The 19,937-nt window shown below is 42.9% G+C and overlaps 1 protein-coding gene across 3 annotated transcripts in view; it reads right to left on the bottom strand.

Annotated features, from left to right (window-relative positions):
- The window catches only part of mindy4 (MINDY lysine 48 deubiquitinase 4), a 183,977-nt gene that overhangs the window by 31,637 nt on the left and 132,403 nt on the right, over positions 1 to 19,937 (bottom strand). For all 3 annotated transcript variants that reach the window (XM_052015394.1, XM_052015395.1, XM_052015396.1), the window contains one exon: positions 8,368 to 8,431. In XM_052015394.1, coding sequence (XP_051871354.1) covers positions 8,368 to 8,431 — 64 coding nt within the window. The remainder of the gene's footprint in view (positions 1 to 8,367; positions 8,432 to 19,937) is intronic.

Genomic DNA, 19,937 nt, shown 5'->3' with positions numbered 1-19,937 from the left:
AACACACCCCAGCCACTGTGCTATCTAATATCAAATCTGTCAATGAACATCATTGAAATAGATGATTAGGTAATTAATACACTGCTGTTTGTGGAATGTTATTGAGTACAAATGAGGGACAAGTAATATGTATTCCATTACACTGCCAATGTTCTGGAACAGCAGCTTTCTATTCTGCACTTCTGTTCTCCCCCCAGTGAGATCATGACTGATCTACAGCCCAACTTGATACAGTCTTTTGACAATATCCCTCATTACCCTTGGTTAATAAAAATCTCAGTCCAAGACTGAAGTTAACAATTGAATGAGCTTCAATTGCAGAAGAGAGTTCCAAATTTCCATCAATCTTTGAATGTAGACGTACTTATAAACTTTACTGCTGAAATGCCTTAATTTAATTTTTAAACTATGCCCCTTGTATATAAAAAAATTTCAAAGACATCCCGTGGAGGGAGAAACAGAGTTAACATTTCAGTTTGATGACATTGCTGGCACAGAGAATAGTTCGGAGGCAAACATGATTTAAGTTGCAGGAAGGGAAAAGGGATGGAAAAAACAAAGGGAATGTCTGTGATAGGGTGGAGACCAAGGGAGACTATGAATTGAGAGTGACTGCCCTTGACGGTGGTGATGGTTGGGTCTGGGATTCTACCCTGAGCAACTCCCGCAGTGATGACCTGGGGCTGGGATGATTGACCTCTGACAACCAAAGCCATCTTTGTGATGCAAGATAGGACTCCAACTACTGGAGTATCTTCCCATTGATCTTTGGGCTTTATGACTGCCCTCACACTTAGTGAAATGCTGCTTTGACATTAAGGACAATCACACTCAATTCACTTCTGAAATTGACCTCCTTGGTCCACGTTTGGACCAAGTGATGAGGTTTGGAGCCGAGGCAAAACCCAAACCAGGCATTAGTGGGCAGGTCATTGGTAAGTGCCATTTGTCTGCACTGCCAATGACATCACTTTGCTGATGTTTGGACTTGGGCGGTTAGCTGAAGTGGATTTGTCCTGCTTTTTGTGAACAGTATGCACCAGGGCAAATGTTCCACATTGTCGGGTAGATGCCAGTGTTGTAATCATACTAGAACAAGGCTAGATTTACAGCCAGTTTCAGAGCACTTACCTTCAGTACTACCTGAGATGGTATCTGGTCTGAGAACGTTTGCTGTATCCAGTGATCTTAGCCATTTCTTAATACTGCGTGGAGTTAATAGGCTGAAGACTGGCTTCTATAACAGTGAGGACCTTAGAAGGAAGCCAAGGTGCCACACTGACATGTCTGTCCATGGCTTCCTCTACTGCCAAGTTGAGGCTAAATGCAGATCAGAGGAACAACACCTCATATTCCGTCTTGGCAGTCTCCAACCTGATGGCATCAACGTCGATTTCTCTAACTTCTGGTAACCACTCAGTTCCTCCCCCACCCACCCACCCCTTTTTTGTTTTCCCTTATCCCTCTGATCTCTTTACCCCTTCTCTTTCCCCTCCCTCACCGTCACGACCTGTCCATCACCCACACCTTCCTCCTTCTGGTTCCCTACCTCTTTCCCTTTATTCCATAGTCTACCATCCTCTCCGATCAGATTCCATTTTCTTCAGCCCTTTGCCTCTTCCACCCATCACCTCCCAGCTTCTGACGTCATTCCCACTCCCCCCCTCTCCCACCTACCTATCTTTGCCCCTCACCTGGACTCACCTCTCACCCACCAGCTCATGCAACTCCCCCTCCCCCTTTTATTCTGGCTTCTGCCCTCTTTCTTTCCAGTCCTGATGAAGGATCTCAGACTGAATCGTTGATAGTTAATTTCCGTTCATAGATGCTGCCTGACCTACTGAGTTCCTCCAGCATTTTGGGTGAGTTGCTCCAGATTTCCAGCATCTGTAGTCTCTCGTGTCTTCAAAGTGCCTCTTCTGTTTGGCAATTCTGGCTGAACGAGGTTGTGAATGCTTCAGCTCATTTCCAGCACTCATATGCTGGTCCTCAGATACAACCGAGTTTGTACTCGCAGTTCAAGCACAGTTTTGTTTTAACTTCTTTCTTCTATTTCTCCTTCTGGGTACATCTCTTCCAAAAAACGCTCGCTGGTGTTAACCGGCCTTCACCAGTTTTGGCTTCTGCTGCCACGACCACCACTGGTTGGTCATTCAGTCTTTCTTGGACACCACCCTTTCACTGACATTTCCTTTGATATAGGGTCACACAGTATGGAAACAAGGCCACCAAGTCTCCACCAGCCATCATGTATCTAAATTTAATAATCCCATAGCCTTCTACGCCTTGGTAATTCGAGTGCTTGTCTAGATACCTATTAAGTGTTGTGAGAGTACTTGCCTTCACCACCGCCTCGGGCAGTGTGTTTAAGACTTCAATCATCCCCTTGGTGAAAAAATTTCACCCTCAAACCCCCTGAACCTTAGTTTAAACCTGTCCCCTCTGGCTACAGACACCACTATGAAAGAGGTAAATTTCCAGCTATCTACCCTTTCAATGTCCCTTGTAATTTTGTACATCTCTTATCAGATATCCCCTCAGCCTCCTCCACCCCAAACCCAGCCTTTCTGCCCTCTCCCTCTTCCCTCCTCAGCAACTTAAAAGATGTTTTATTTCTAACATTTCTCAGTTCTGATGAAGGGCGGTCGTTAACCTGAAACCTCAACTTTGCTTCTTCCCCCACAGCAGCTGCTTGAACTGCTGAGTGTTTCTAGCATTTTGTATTTTTATGTCAGACTGTATCTGTAGCATCTGTAGCTTTTTGATGCACATTCCCACGTCCATGAAGGGTCTCCTCGAAACATCGACTGTCCATTTCCCTCCATAGATGCTGCCTGACCCAGAGTTCCTCCAGTGCTTTTTGCGTTGCTCCAGATTCCAGCATCTGTAGTCTCTTGTGCCCCCATGTTCACTCTTTTGGTCAGATCATAAAATTCTATCAGGTTCGTCATGTATAACTTCTCCTTTACACATCTATGTTAGCACTCTCTAATCAGCTGAAAATATTAAGGATAGAGAATGAACACATTGAATAAGAGCCTCACCACCTGATGACAGGCATTTGGCTAACTGATCTATAATTTCCTCTCTCAAAGGGCATTGCTACACGCAATCTTCCTGCATTAAAGAAACAGTTAATGAACTTTGGAAGATAATAGTCGGGCCACCTCCAGTGCTTTAACCCAGCTTCTTCACAAACCTGAGAAGGAAACCATCTGATTCCAGGGATTTGTCACTCTAATTGGTGCCCATGTTTCTCTCATTTCAAGAGCAACACCTCAAAATTAGCTTGTTACATCTAATGTGCATTGGGATGTTGAGGTCATGGCAGATGCTGTAGAGCAGGTGCTTGCACTTCTATCAGGACAGAGAGAAACCTACCAAATGACATTATATGAATCCATGTTGTATACCTTAACAATTAACATTGGACAACAATAGCTTCCTTCAACAGGCTGCACTGCTTCAAGCACTAGCTAGAACTTAAAATTTCTATACATCATAGAACCATAGAACAGTACAGCACAATACAGGCCCTTCGGCCCACCACGTTGTGCCGACCTTTAAACCTCGCCTAAGACTATCTAACCCCTTCCTCCCACATATCCCTCTATTTAAATTCCTCCATATGCTTATCTAACAATCTCTTGTATTTGACCAATGTACCTGCCTCCACCAGTGCCCCAGGCAGCGCATTCCATGCCCCAACCACTCTCTGGGTAAAAAACCTTCCTCTAATATCTCCCTTGAACCTCCCACCCATTACTTTAAAGCCATGTCCTCTTATATTGAGCATTGGTGCCCTGGGAAAGAGGCGCTGGCTGTCCACTCTATCTATTCCTCTTAATATTTTGTACACCTCTGTCATGTCTCCCCTCATCCTCCTTCTTTCCAAAGAGTACAGCCCTAGCTCCCTTAGTGTCTCCTCATAATGCATATTCTCTAAACCAGGCAGCATCCTGGTAAATCTCCTCTGTACCCTTTCCAATGCTTCTGCATCCTTCCTATAATGAGGCGACCAGAACTAGAGACAGTACTCTAAGTGTGTTCTAACCAGAGTTTTGTAGAGCTGCATCATTACCTCGCGGCTCTTAAACTCTATATCCTGATCGACACCAGTACATCCAAGTAATTTATCCTGTGAATTGCTGAAAAGATGACTTGTATTTAAAGAAATGGGCATGTATTACTCAGTACTTGGACTGCACTTATAGCATGGAAACATACACCCAACTAAAGGACTAGCTGGAAATGTTTCATTTCTCCACAGATGCAGCCTAAACTGCTGTGTATTTCTAAGATTATGATCTTTTATTTATTTCAGATTCCCAGTATCTGCAGTATTTTTCCTTTTCTGACTGAGATCAATACAGACAAGGAGTTGAACTTCTTATTTTCAATTTGCATAGGTGAATTTTTTTGACATGCTGTTGCTGACGTGGGCAGAAAATAAATGTCTTGAATGTGACACTGAGTGCATGGAGGGATTAAAAATGCTATGGGAGTATTGAATTGTTCAAAGGCTCGTGCACAATCATGTATGCAATGCCATTGGTTAAGTCTCCTTTCTTGGAGAACATACGCACAATAGCTGGCAATAGAAGGTACAGATGAGAAAAGCGACTTTTCCTTTAATATATTGAAGTAGGAGTCACAGTGTTCTACGTAAACACAATATCTGCTACTAAATGTTCGCTACACACTGTATTTTTGGTACACGTTATGTAACTAACAGACTCTTTACTTTTAATTTGACTTCATCAATTTAGTTTTAGAAGCAGAGGATTAAAGCAGAGAAGCATGAAAGGATCAGCTCTGCAAACAGGGTGGGAGTACTCATGTGAGTAGAAAGGGCCAGAAGACTAGTTATAGGACCCAAATATTGACTAAAGCATTGAATAATAAATGCCCACTTCTGCATTAAACCCCAGAGACAGCTTTGCAGCATGTCGTATGACAAATTACATAGAATGCAGCTCAGATATAATTGGCCATCTTGCCCAATTACCCTTGCCAGCATTTATGCTCATTTACAAACCACCTCTCATTTTTCCTTATTTTACAGCTTATCTAGCCTGTCCTTAACACCATTTTCCTCTAAAGTTTACTCCTGTGGAGCAAGTTTCAGATTCTCATTACTCTCTGGACAAAAAGGTTTCCTCTGAATCTCTACAATTTCTTGATGACAATCTACCGAAAACCTCTAGTTGTGCCTTTCCCCATGCATCTACTTTATTTAAGCTCTTTAGAAGATTTCTTTCAGATCTCCCCTCAGCCTTCCCTTTTCAAGCAAAATGAAACTGTTTAAAAAATCTTTAGCTTTTCTGAATAGATATCATGCTTCTCAAACCAAAGCCCAAAACAAGTTCAGTGTATTGTTTTGTTAATGGGATGTGGTTAGGCCAGTATTTATTCTGCATTTCAAATTGTTCTCCAAACTGAGAGACCCGCAAAGCCGTTTCAGAAAACAGTTAAGAGTCGTTACTACATTGCTCTGGATTTAGTTATGAGTCCTCTACACTGTCAATAGCTTTGGCAGGTTCCCTTCCATCAAGGACAGATGGGATTTAACAATAACCCAATAATTTCAAGGTCATATTATTGTTAGTGATGTTAGATTTATTTCATTACTTGAAATTCCCTAGCTGCTGTGCTGGGTTACAAACCAGCACCTATGGATCTATAGCCTAGACCTCTGGTTCTGGTCCAATATTTTAGCTGTTATACTACCATACTGTAGCAATACTCCATTTCAGTAGAAATGAACATTAGTTCTTAACTAAATTATATAAAAAATTATTTATAAATTAAGAATGCTTAATTACGTACAATTCTAATTAAGAGTTAATAAAAATATGAGCAAGAAAAACAACTTTGAATAATTAGGGGTATAGCTTGTATCAAATAAACTGCTAATAAGCTTGTTCATTTTTTCAGAGGAACTCTCTGGGGTAGGCCCACTTTATTATACAGCACGGTAACAGACCCTTCCAGCCCAAGGAGCCCATGCCACCCAATTACACCCATGTTACTTTACTAACCCATACGCCTTTGGAATGTGGAAGGGAACTGGAGCACCCGGAGGAGACCCACGCAGTCACAGGGAGAACGCACAAACTCCCTACAGACAGCGGTGGGAATTGAACCCCGATCACTGGCACTGTAATAGCACTACACTAACTGCTATGCTACCCCTGTGAGGTTTTTCAGATGAGCTGCCTGTTTCATGATACAAGTACACTGACCGGTTTCATTTGCCAATTTCACGTACTTGGAAGAGTGACTCAAGAGGCTGCAGGTGTTGGGATCTGGAGCAACAAATAAAATGCTGGAGGAACTCAGCAGATCGGGCAGCATCTGTGGAGGGAAAGGGACAGTGGACGTTTCAGGGGGAAACCCTTCATCTGGACCTGAAACATCAACTGTCCATTTCCCTCCACAGATGCTGCCTGACCCGCTGAGTTTCTCCAGCAGTCTGTGTGTTGCTTCATGTTATTTGGAGATAGAATTAGAATATGGAATGAGGCTGAAGTCATGGTACATTCAGTAACTGAATAAGAACAATGAAATTTGCATCCAGAAATTTAGTATGCTCCAAAATACAAATAAAGGTCCTATATTAACTATCAGGAGTCTGATTTTATTTTTCTTGGGGTAGGGTAGGGTGAGGTGAAGGAAACACTTGGGTTCATGGCTCTATTGAAATTAACTTTGAAATTAATGAAGGAGAATCAAATTCAAAATCACAATTCCTACCAACTTTATTTTTTGCGCTACTAAATATGATGGAATATTAACTATAGTTCTGGTTGCTACAAGCCCCGTCCAACTGCACTCACTCCAATTCCCTATTTCTAAGTGTTTTTAGGCGTATATTAAATGATAGAGGTGTTTAAGAGGCTCTTAGATAGAAATGAATATGCAGGGAATGGAGGAATATGGATCATGTACAGGCAGAAAGGATTGGTTTAATTAGGCATCATTTGCTTAATAACTTTGGCACAGGGCTGAATGGCCTGCTCCTGTGCTATACTCTTCTGTGTTCTAGGACCATTACTGAGCTCACAGAATTAAAGAGTCACGCAGCCTTCAAGCAGGCCCTTCAGCCCACCAAATCTGTGTGGACCATCAAACACTCTTTACACTGATCCTATACTAATCCTAATTTATTCCCCCAACATTCCCATCAACCCCCTCGTAGATTCTACCACATGGATATACACTAGAGGCAATTTTACAGCGGTCGATTAACCTCCCAACCCGCATGTCTTTGAGAGGAAACTGGAGTACCTGAGGGAAATACATGTGGTCAAAAGAGAATGTGCAAACTCCACTCAGACAGCACCCGAGGTCAAGAAGTGCCTCCATGTCAGAGCTGCTAGATTTTTATAAGGCTGCTTTGTAAATTAACCTACACTAGAAAAAAACTTAACAGTATTAATTACCTCAAAGGGTACTATAAGGTTCCTGGTGCAATACTACTTTTACAAATGAGAGACAAATTTTCTGGTTATTTTCACTGGTATGTCATCAATCTATAATATATATCCACATGCACTTCCCAACATTTTCCAATACAAGTTCCATGTCAACATCCATAATAGAAATGACCTCTGTGAATTATATAATCCAATTGTGATTTCTGGAAGCACACAAATGTCTGGCATTAAACTCATTATTTTAAAAAGGACAAGAAAAGCACAATTTCCTCTTGGCATTGAGAATTATATTTTGCTAACCTGCCCTCTGGAGAAGATTTGAAGAAAACATTATTTTCTTTTACGTTTACTTAGAGACATTTTTAAATACAATTTTCTAGTCTCTGCATATGCCTGCTGAACTTGCATTCCATCAAGCCCACTCCAAGTTACCCAAATGGAGATATGCAAGAACTGCTTGATTTGTTTTTTTTTAATCATACTCTACCCATGCCAGAGGGAGATTCTGACCAGAGCTATCATACTGAGACTGGAAATTCTACATCCAGAGAATTAACTGCAAGCTCTACCTGGAAATATACCTCTGTTCCTTCACCATCACTGGGTCAAAATCTTGGAACTTTCTCCCTAACAGCACTGCAGTGGGCAAGCTCACCACCACCTTCTCAAGGGAAACTAGGGATGGGCAATTAAATGCTGGCTCAGCCTGCGAAGCCCACGTCCCTTAAATTAATATATTATATATATTGAAAAAAACATTAGAATTAAACACATTTTTTAAAGATATAGGTCTCCACACAACATGATTCCAACCCGTAGCCCCAGAAAGCACAGAAGAAATATAAGAAACAGGAACAGGTTGGGCAACATGGCTCCTCGAACCTGTCCTGTCATTCAATAAGATCATGGCTGAAGAAGCAGGACCAACCTGTGTACAGTAGCCGTGGGCTCCAACCAACGTACTGGTGGGGACATCAAAGTCAGATTTTACTCTGGAAATAATTCAAAATGTTAACACTTTAGAACATTGCTTTAGAATTTATGTAGCACTGATGTCTGTGAGCACTGAGCTGTAAATGCAAGAAAGCCAAGCACTGAGACTTCTCTTTGATATTGCCTACTCTTTAGATGACTGCAACTGCTCCCTTTGTTGTTGACCTGACCAGGATCTCATCCACATAAAAATAATTCATCTAACCTTTCAAATGCCATTGATTTATAAAACCAACTTTAAGAGAAACAGCACAGCAATGTTAGTCACAGAGAAAGATCATTCAGCCCCTTTACTTTCATGGAACAGTACAGCAGGGGAACAGGCCCCTCCACCCACCACGTCTGTGCCGACCACATTTAAAATGCACGTCGACTCAATAAACGTTCACTTTTCCAGCATTATTACTCTCCCCCGACAATGTGTGGCTACATTGTGAATCATTGCCTCTACTGAATGCTTGCCAGACTATTCCAAATATTTCAAGGTACAGACCATTAAATATTTGTTTTAAGTCTATAATTAATTAACTAATCTGCAAATTATATTGATGAATGTTTTGGGACTGATATATATACAGGATCTTTAAGTAACAATGTTCCTGCTGTGCTCTTTAGAGGACAGAGGAATGATAAATACACATTGCATCAGCAAAAACAAACTTGGAAACAGATGAACTGACATTAATACCTACACGATGATTTGATTTTTTTTTGATTATAATAGGTTAAGAAACAAAACTCCAAGACCACCAACCTGGGAAACTTTTTTTTTCTGTTTATGAAATTCAATGCTCGCAATTAATAGCAACCATCCAGAATTAACGTTTTCATTAATTCTTGTTTAAGAATGCTACAGGTGGCCTTCAAATGCTCACACAGGCTACTGACCAATTATGCCTATAGGATACACTGCTTAATAGTGGCATGATGGAGGTGAAAAAGGCCAGAATAGTAAAAGCAAAGTGGAGAACATTGGAAGGATAAGATATCATTAGTGTAACTGGGTGTAGAATAGATGGTGTGGACTCAAGTCAGCTGAAGGGCCTGTTTCCATGCTGTATGACTACTACAATGGAGGAAAATACAAAAGTTGCTCATGAGAACATAAGAAAATGAACTTTCTGAAAAAATAATTATTGAAAAGCCTTAGGAGACACAATAGACTGTAGATGCTGGGATCTGGAGCAACAAAAAGACCAAACTGCTGGAGGAATTCAGCAAGTCAGGCAGCATCTGTAGAGACAAAGGGATGGTCAATGTTCCAGGTTGAGATCCTGAATCAAGACTGAGAGTGCAGAGGGGAGATAGCTGGTATAAAGAGGGGTGAGGCAGGAGCTGGCAAGCAATAGGTGGATCTAGGTGAGGAGGGGTTGATGGGCAGATGGAGCCAGGTGGGGGGAGGGAGGGATGGAGATAGTGGCGAGGCTGGGAGGTGATAGGTGGAGGCAGCAGAAGGTTGAAGAATCTGATAAGGAAGGATGAGTGATACCAGATACGGGAGGGATGGTGGAGGGGAGGGGAGCAGAGGGGATAGGGGACCAAATGGGTAGAGTGCCTGGGCGATAACCAGGTGGGGGAGGGGAAATAATCTATGTAACAAGGGGCTGGGGTTTAGAAAGAAGGGGATGTGCAAGAGGACCACCATGGATCAGGAGAGAGAAAGGAACAGAGGGGGAGAAGGTTACCTAAACCGGAGAGCTTCATGCCATTGGGTTGTAGACTATCCAGGTAGAATACGAGGTTCTTTCTTCTAGTTTGGGTTTGGCCTTGGCCTCACCCTGGCAGTCAAGGAGACTGAAGTGCAGGGAAGGAGACCAGTGTGGGGGTGGGGAGTGGAGTTGAAATGGCATGCAACCGGGATCTCAAGATGACCATTACGGACAGGGCGCAGGGGCTGAGCAAAGCAGTCGCAGTCTGCGCTCAGTCTCACCGAAGTAGAGGAAGCCACACCAAGAGCACCGATCGTAATAGACTAGGTTAGAAGAGGTGCACGTGAATCTCTCCCTCACCTGGAAGGGCTGTTTAGGTCCCTAGACGGTGGTGAAGGTGGAGGTGTAGGAACAGGCATTGCACCTCCTACAGTTACGGGGAAAGTACCAGGGATGGGAAGGTACGGGTGGGGATGGATGACTGAACAGGGAGTCACAGATAGAGAGTGCGGAAAGCAGAAAGGGGTGAGGAGAGGAAGATGCGAGTGGTTGTGGGATCGTGTTGCCGCTGGGGGAAATGATGATGAACGAAGTGCGGAGGCTGGTAGGGTGAAAGGTAAGGACCAAGGGAACTCCACCTCTGCTCTGTCTGGGGGGAGGCAGGCTGAGAGCAGAAGTGTGGGAAATGGAGGAGATGTGGGTGAGGCCTCCATCATCCACAGCACAGGGAAAGTCACCTTTCCTGTAAAAGGATATTTCAGATGTCCTGGAATGGAAAGCCTACATCTCGAGAGCAGGTGCAGCAAAGGCGGAGAAACTGAGAGACAGGTATGGCGTCCTCACAAGAGACAGGGCAGGGAGGAGGTGTAGCTGTGGGAGTCAGTGGATTTACAGTACATATCGGTAGATAGCTTGTCTCCTGAGATGGAGACAGAGAGATCCGGAAGAGAGGTGTCAGAAATTGTGCAAGTGAATTTGAGGGCGGGGTGGAAGTTGGTAGCGAAGTTGGTAAAATTGACGAGTTCTGCACGGGTGCAGGAAGTAACACCAATGCAGTTGGTGATGTAACAGAGAAAGAGTTGGGGAGTGATACCAGAGTAGGTTTGGAACAAGAACTGCTCCACGGAGCCAACGAGAAGGCAGGTGTAGCTAGGGCCCATGTAAGTGCCCACGGCTACACATTTGACTTGTAGAAAGTGAGAGGAATCGAAAGAAACCTTGTTCAGAGCGTAAGCTGTTCTGTAATTGTTATTATTGCTAGATTCAAATTAGTTTGCATCTCAAGTGGAGATTTTTTTCTTCATGATCAAAAAATGCTCAATTTTGCTGAGCAATAATGAGAACCGCAAAATGTCCTGAAACTAAACCAAAATGGAGTAAATTCAAGCCCTGCCAATGATTTTGTCTGCTAGCAAGGCCGAGCCTGTCAAAGCCTGGCTCTCAAGCTCCAACAATTACAAAATCAGGAGATTTGTTTCTCTTGTCATTCCTGTATCACGCTATGGGTTTAATGGCTCCAGTATCACTGCATGAATTGTCCAAATTGGCAGTGGTGAACATGCTGATTGATGAACCATACACATCTGTAGATGTTCAATTTCATGGATAAGATACAGCACATTATGTTTCCAGCAACCTGAATGCATCCATATTGAATTTTACTCTCCTTAGGTTCTTTTTTTTAAAAAAAAGTCCTTGGCTGCCTTTCCAAGAGTGCATAGTCCCCTTTGAAATAGGGCCACAAATAGCCAGGGAACCTTACAAAATCCAGGGAACTTGCAAGATCATAACTAATGTGTCCACCATCCCTGAATCAAGTCCTTTAAAACTCTAGAATGTAGGCCATCAGGTACCAAGGACTTACAAACAATCTGCCAGAGGAACTCAGCTGGACAAGCAGCATTTGTGGAAAGGAAAGGAATTGTCAAGTTTCTCCAACAGATTGTTTGTTGTTCCAGATTCCAGCATCAGCAGTCTCTTGTGTCTCCAAGGTACTTTCCAGCCCCTAGTCCCATTAGTTTGCCTACCATCTTTTCTCTTGTGATTGTAACTATTCAAGGTTCCTTCCTCTGGATTTTCAACAATTATTAAGACCCCGCAGAATTTTATACATTTTGATGAGATCATTTCTCTGGAGACATGGCTTATTCTATGCAATCCTCCTAAGACAATCTTCTCAGCCTAGAGATCAATTCAGTGAACCTTCATTCCAACCCTCTAGGCCAAATCTTTTTTTATTTATTCATTTTTGGGAATCACACCTTGCTGATAAGTCAAGCATTTATTGCCCATCCTCAGTTGCTCCTGAAAAGATAGGTGATCATGAGTGCCTTCCCTCAACCATCGCAGTCCTTCTGTCAAAAGTTCTCCCACTATGCTGTTTGATAGGAAATACCATGATTTAGAGATACAAAAGACTGCAAATTCTATAATCTGGAGCAAATAACAAACTGCTGTTGGAACTCAGTGGGTCGAGCAGCACCTGCGGAGGGGAAGGAATCGTCAATGTTTCAGGTCAAAACCATGGGTCCTGATGCAGGGTCTGGACCTGAAACGTTGACAATTTCTTTCCCTCCACTGATGCTGTTCAACCCACTAGGTTCCTCCAGCAGATTCTTTCAGTTAAATACCGCGATTTAGACTGAGTGACGGTAAGGAAGCTGTGGCTTAGAATTAGTTTATTATTGTCACATGTACCGAGGTACAGTGAAAAACTTGTCTTACATACCGTTCATACAGATCATTTCATTACACAGTGCATTGAGGTAGTACAAGGTAAAACAGTAACAGAATGCAGACTAAAGTGTTACAGCTACAGAGAAAGTGCAGTGCAAGTAGACAATAAGGTGCAAGGTCATAACAAGGTAGATTGTGAAGTCAAGAGTTCACCTAATCGTACTAGGGAACTGTTCAATAGTGTTATAACAGCGGGATAGAATCTGTCCCTAAGCCTAGTGGTCCGTGCTTTCAGGCTTTTGTATCTTCTGTTTGGTGGGAGAGGGGAGAAGAGAGAATGTCCGGGGTGGGTTAGGCCTTTAATTATGCTGGCTGCTGGCTGCTTCCCATGGAGGGAAGGCTGGTTTCCGTGATGTCCACAACCCTCTGCAGTTTCTTACAGTCACGAGCAGAGCAGTTGCCATACCAAGCCACGATGTATCCAGATAGGATGCTTTCTATGGTGCATCGATAAAAATTGGTGAGGTCGATGGGGACATGCCAAATTTCTTTAGCCTCTTGATGAACTAGAGACGCTGGTGAGCATTCTTGGCCATGGAATCTATGTGGTTGGAACAGGACAGGCTAATTGTGATGTTCACTCCTGGGAACTTGAAGCTCTCAACCCTCTTGACTTCAGCACCATTGATGTAGATAGGAGCATGTGCACCGCCCCCGCTTCCTGAAGTCAATGACCAGCTCTTTCCTTTTGCTGACATTGAGGGAAAGGTTGTTGTCACGACACCATGTCACTAAGCTCTCTATCTCCTTCCCGTACCCCGATTCATCATTATTTGACTTGCAGCCCACTACGATGGTATCACCTACAAACTTGTAGATGGAGTTAGAGCAGTATTGGGCCACGCATGCATGACTTGCTTCCAAGTGCCACTTAGAGGGAAATCGGAAGGTGATGGAATTCCTGTTATCTACTGCCCTTATCCTTCCTGGTAGTAGTGGTTTCGTCGGAGTAGCCTAGACAAGTAACTCCAGTGCATTTTATAAATAGTAGACACAGCAGTCACTGCGCATCAGTGGAGGAGGGATTGAATGTTTAGGATGCTGGATGGAGAGCCAATCGAGTGGGTTGTCTTGTCCTGGATGGAGTCGACCTTCCAGAGTGTATTGCACCTCACTCATCCAAGCAAGTGGTCAATACTCCGCTGCAGTACTCTATACAGTGGAAAGAACTTGGGGTGTCAAGAAATGAGTCGTTTGCTGCGGGGTACCCATCCTCTGACCTGCTTCTGGAGCCACAGTATTTATTTTCCTTGGAGCAGAGGAGTACGAGGGAGGACCCGATAGAGGTATACAAAATTATGGGGAACACAGATAGGATAGACAATAGGAAACTTTTCCTCATAGGAGAGATGTCTAAAACCAGGAGCCATAGATTTAAGGTAAGGAACAAGTGGTTTAGAGGGAATCAGAGGAAGATATTTCACCCGGGGGTGGATGGAATCTGCAACATACTGCCTGAGTGAGTGGTGGAGGCAGAGACTTTCTCGATATTTAAGATGAGAATTGCTAAGGCCATGGACCAAGTGAAGGTAAATGGAGTTAGTATGGATAGGTACATGATGGTTGTATGGACATGGTGGGCCGAAGGTCCTGTTTCTGTGCTGTATGAATCTACTCATGTAGGTGGTGCAACTGAGTTCTGGGTCAGTGGTGACCCCCTCCCCCTCCCACGATGTTGAAGGTGAGGAACATGGTGATGGTAATATCTTTGACTACTAAGGGTAGATGGTTAAACTCTCTCTTGTTGGAGATGATCATTGCTTGGCATTATTTTTCATAAATCTTATTTGCCATTTTTCAAACTAAACTGATCTAGGTCGAGCTGAATATCCCCATTTCTGACCTTATGCTGCAAAGAAAGTCATTGATGAAGCACTTGAAGGCCTTGGACACTGCCCTGAGGAACATCTACAGTGAAGTCCTGGGGCTGGGATGATTAACTTCAACAATCCCAACTATTCTTTGTGTGAAATACGACTCTAATCAATGGAACATGTTCCCCTTGAAGCCCATTAACATCAGTTTTACTGGGACTTCATGAGACCAGACTTGCTCAAGTGCTGTCCTTTGTCAAGGGCAGTCACTTTCACCTTTAACTTTTGGAAATTCAGCTCTTTGAAGCAAAGATATCCTTCTTCATTGAGGATACCAAAGTATAAGGTATTTGGATGTGGTCTCAACAACTGCAGCAAGAGTTTCCTTGCTCTTGTAGTCCCCATGCAATAAAGACGGACATGTTGGTTAGTACATAATACTAAATACCATGCGATAGATGAACCCAATGTGGGTCTCAATCACTGATGCATTGAAACATCTGTAAAAGTAGACTTTGCCCTCAAATCTGACATCTGCATCATATTTGTTGAGGCCAAACAGCACAATAGCTGGAAGCTCTTATTTCCATATTTGCTTTTGGGATATGGACTGCCCCAAATCCTGAGCTACAGCTAAACAATAGTATATCAAAATAACACCAGTTTTGAAATAACCATCAGCATTCTTACATTTATCACAAAAAAAAAGCAAATCTGTATTTCAGATGGTCATTTCTGAAAGGAACATGAATTTGGGAGTTCCCAGCACATTATTCAAAGGTTAGAAAAACAACCCACCTATTTGTAAACTAATGAACTTGGGAGGATTTGCAATCAACAGCTACAACAATAATTAAAATCAGGGTCAGATCTGTTAAGGCTGAACTCCAAATAGCCTCCCTACAATATTGCCCCAATTCCAGGACACGGCAGTCATCTTCTGTTGGTGACAGATTTACTTAACCATTCAAACTATTTTCTTTTAGCTGAATGCCTGGACCAATTCCACGGCACCAGATCCAAGACTGAAGAGGTGGCATGTTGAAGAGGTTACAGCTTGATTTACACCCAAAGCTCTCACTGATCAAGCAGAGCAGATTTTCTGTCCAGTGTTTCAGCATAGGTCATTGAAATGTACCAAGAAATGGGCAGAATGTCGAGGGCTAGTTCACAGCATGTTAATCCTTGAATCGCAGAATTGTTACATGCATGGGTGGTCATCATTCTGCCCACATGGTTTATGGTCGCTTCTTGTAGAGCAGGGGTGTCGGTTCCACGCTCCTCTCTTTCCTCACTACCCTGAACCTCTCAGGTGCCTATGCAATTCATTTTTGAAAGCAATGATTGATTCTGTTTCCGACCCAAACAGGTTCTAATTTCAGGTCCTAACTACTCTGTGAGAAACTTTTGTCATACCATCTTGTATCATCTTCCCACAATTATAGTCTGCACCTTCTTTGTTTTTGGACCATTCACTAGTGGGAACAGGTTGAAGATACAAAAGCCTAAAAGCACATACCACCAGGTTCAAGGGCAGCTTCTATTCCACTGTTATAAGACTATTGAACGGTCCCCCACTACAATAAGATGGACTCTTGACTTCACAATCTACCTCGTTATGACTTTGCATCTTATTGTCGGCCTGCACTGCACTTTCTCTGTAACTGAACACTTTATTCTGCATTCTGTTATTGTTTCATGTTACCTGTTGTAATGAGATGATCTGTATGGATGGCATGCAAAAAAAGTTTTGCACTGTACCTCGGTACACATGACAATAATAATTGGAATTAGTTTATTATTGTTACTTGTATTGAGGTACAGTGAAAAACTAGTCTTGCATACCGTTCATACAGATCAATTCATTACACAGTGCACTGAGGTAGTACAAGGTAAAACAATACAGAATGCAAAAAGAGTAGAACGATTATAGCAGAAGTAATGAGTGGATCTGCAGAGAGCAGCTTGCAACGAGTCGCCACGCTCCGGCGCCATCTTGTATTAACTTACCACTATTTACCCCAACTAAACAAGTCATGATTTTGAATTTGCCTATCAAATTCTCTTCCAAAAAGCACAACTCCAGCTTTTTCAGTCTAACCCTGTAGCTTAAACCACTCATCCCTGGAACCATTCCAGTAAATCTCTTCTCCATCCTCTTGGACCTTCACACCTTCCTAAACTGTGATCACAAGAACTGGACACAATATTTCAGTTTTGGCGCCCATCAGTGTTTTGTACAGAAGCAACATGACAATCTTGTTTTTGCCTCTGTATTTCTATTTATGAATCTCGGAACCCCATATCTTCACCAAAACAAACTGTCCACGTGTCCTGTCATTTTCATGGATTTATGTACATGCAACAGTTCCCATTGTTCTTTTGGAATTGTAGCAGTCTCTCTCATTTAGCCATTGCACATTATTACAGTTGTTAAAATTATCTGCCACTTGGTCATTCAGCCAGTTTGTGTCTTCTTGCACCGTCTTACAACCCTCCTCACTGTTTACCACGCTTCCAAGCAATGAGTCAGCTCCAAATTTAGAAATTTGAACCTGTGCTTCTATGCCTGAGTCATTAATGTACAACAAAATATCAGTACTCGTAGCTCTTACACTGATACATACAGAATACCACTATCTACCATCTTCCAGTGAGAAATAAAGACATCTACTGCTGCTTTCTGCTTTGTATCTTGAAGCAATTTTCCTATTCATACTGCAATCTTTTAAATTCCACGGGCATCGATTTTGTTAATCAGCCTTAAGTGTGGGGATTTAACAAATGCCATCTGAAAGTCCAAGTCATAGGATCATAGAGCTGTACAAAACGAAACAGCCCTTCCACCCAACTCATCCAATGCTGCCCAAGTTGCCTAACTGGGCTAGTCCCATTTGCCTGTGTTTGGCCCATGTCCCTCTAAACCACGTATCTGTCTAAATGTCCTTTAAATATCATAATTGTACCAGCATGTACCAGTTCATTCCATACACCCACCACCCTCTGTGTGGAAAAAGTTGCCCCTCAGGTCCCCTTTAAATCTTTCCCCTCTCACTTTAAATCTATGCCCTCTAGTTTTGGACTCCCCTACCCTAGAGAAAAGACTGTGACCATTCACCTTATCTATGCCTCTCTTGATTTTATAAACCTCTATAAGGTCACCCCTCAGCCTCCTACATTGCAGGGGTAAACGTCCTATCCTGTCCAGCCTCTCCTTACTACTCAAACCTTCCAGTCCTGGTAACATCCTTGCTTTGTACCTTGAAGCAATTTTCTTATGCAAGTGCTGCCCTGGTTTGTCTTACCAAAATGCAACACCTCACATTTATCTGAATTAAACATCATCTGCCATAACCTTCTTAATTGAGGACACCTCCCACCCTGATCATTCTCTCTGCTCTCCTGTCGGGCAGAAGGTACAAAAACTTGAAAGCGTATACCACCAGACTCAAGGACAGCTTCTATCCCACTTTTATCAGACTCTTGAACATACGCTGAGATAAATTCTTGCTCTCTCAATCTACCTCGTCGTGGCCCTTGCACTTCACTTGTCTACCTGCACTGCACTTTCTCTGTAACTGCTACACCATACTCTGCATTCTGTTTTCTTTTACTACTTCGATGTACTTGTATATGGCATGACCTGTCTGGATGGCACGCAAACAAAGTTTTTCACTGTATCTCAGTACATGTGACAATAAACCAATACCATACTTTCCACTATACCACCAATTTTAGTATCATCCGCAAACTTACTAACCATAGCACCTACATTCTCACCCAAATCATTAATATAAATGACTAACAACAACGGACCCAGCACTGATCCCCGTGGCACACTACTGGTCACAGACCTCCAGTCCGAAAAACAATCCTCTACCATCACCCTGTCTCCTACTGTCAAGCCAATAGACAGTAGACAGCATGTACTCTGTTCCTCTTATTAGAGTCAATAGAGTACTACAGCACTAAAACAGGCCTGTCGAGCCACCTAGTCCATGCCAACCTGATCTTCTGCCTAGTCCCATCTACCCGCACCTGGACCATATCTCTCCAAACCCCCATCCATGTACCTGTCCAACCTTCTCTTAAATGTTACAATTGAAACCCAATCTACCACTTCAGATGGCAGCTTGTTCCACACTCAAACCACCCTCTGAGTGAAGAAGCTCTCCCTCAGATTCCCCTTATATATTTCACCTTTCACCCTAAACCTACGTCCTCTAGTTCTAGTCTCACCCAACCTGCGGGGAAAAAGCCCGCATGCATTCACCCTATCTATACCCCTCATAGTTTTGTGTACTTCTATAAGATCTCTCCTCATTCCCCTGCGCTCCAGGGAGTAAAGTCTTAACCTATTCAACCTTTCCCTATAACTCAGGTCCTCAAGTCCTGGCAACATCCTTATAAATTTTCTCTGTACTCTTTCAAATTTATTGAGATCTTTCCTGTAGGTAGGTGACCAGAACTGCACACAATGCTCCAAATTCAGCCTCACCAACGTCTTGTACAACTTCAACATAACATCCCAACCCCTATACTCAATGCCCTGATTTATGAAGGCAAAGTGCCAAAAGCTTTCTTTATGACCCTATCTACCGGTGACGCCGTTTTCGAGGAACTATGGATCTGCATTCCCAGGTCCCTTTGTTCTACCACACACCTCAGAGCCCTACCATTCACTGTACAAGTCTTACCCTGGTTTGCCCTCGGAAAGTGTAATACCTCACACTTGTCTGCATTAAATTCCATCTGCCATTTTTCACCCTATTTACCTAACTGGTCAAGATCACGCTGCAAGCTTTGATAGCCTTCTTGACTGTCCACTACGCCCCCAATCTTGATGTCATCTACAAATTTGCTGATCCAGTTTACCACATTATCATCTAAATCGTTAATACAGATCATAAACAACAACAGACCCAGCACTGATCCCTGCGGTACACCACTAGACACAGGTCTCCAGTCAGAAAGACAACCATCTACTACCACTTCCTGGCTTCTCCCACTAAGTCAATGTTGAATCCAGTTGACTACTTCATCCTGAATGCCAAGCTACTTAAGCTTCTGGTCCAGCCTCCCATGCGGGACTTTGTCAAAGGCCTTGCTAAAGTCCATGTAGACAACTTCCACTGCCTTTCCCTCATCAACCTTCTTGGTAACCTCTTCGAAAAACTCTATAAGATTGGTTTGACATGACCTACCACGCACAAAGCCATGTTGATTATCCCTGATCAGGCCCTGTCTATCCAAATACTTATATATCCTGCCCATTAGGATACCTTTAAATCATTTTTTTATCTTTA

Source organism: Pristis pectinata, chromosome 5, assembly GCF_009764475.1.
Source record: "Pristis pectinata isolate sPriPec2 chromosome 5, sPriPec2.1.pri, whole genome shotgun sequence".
NCBI lineage: Eukaryota > Metazoa > Chordata > Chondrichthyes > Rhinopristiformes > Pristidae > Pristis > Pristis pectinata.
This window is presented reverse-complemented; position numbering and strand designations above follow the sequence as displayed.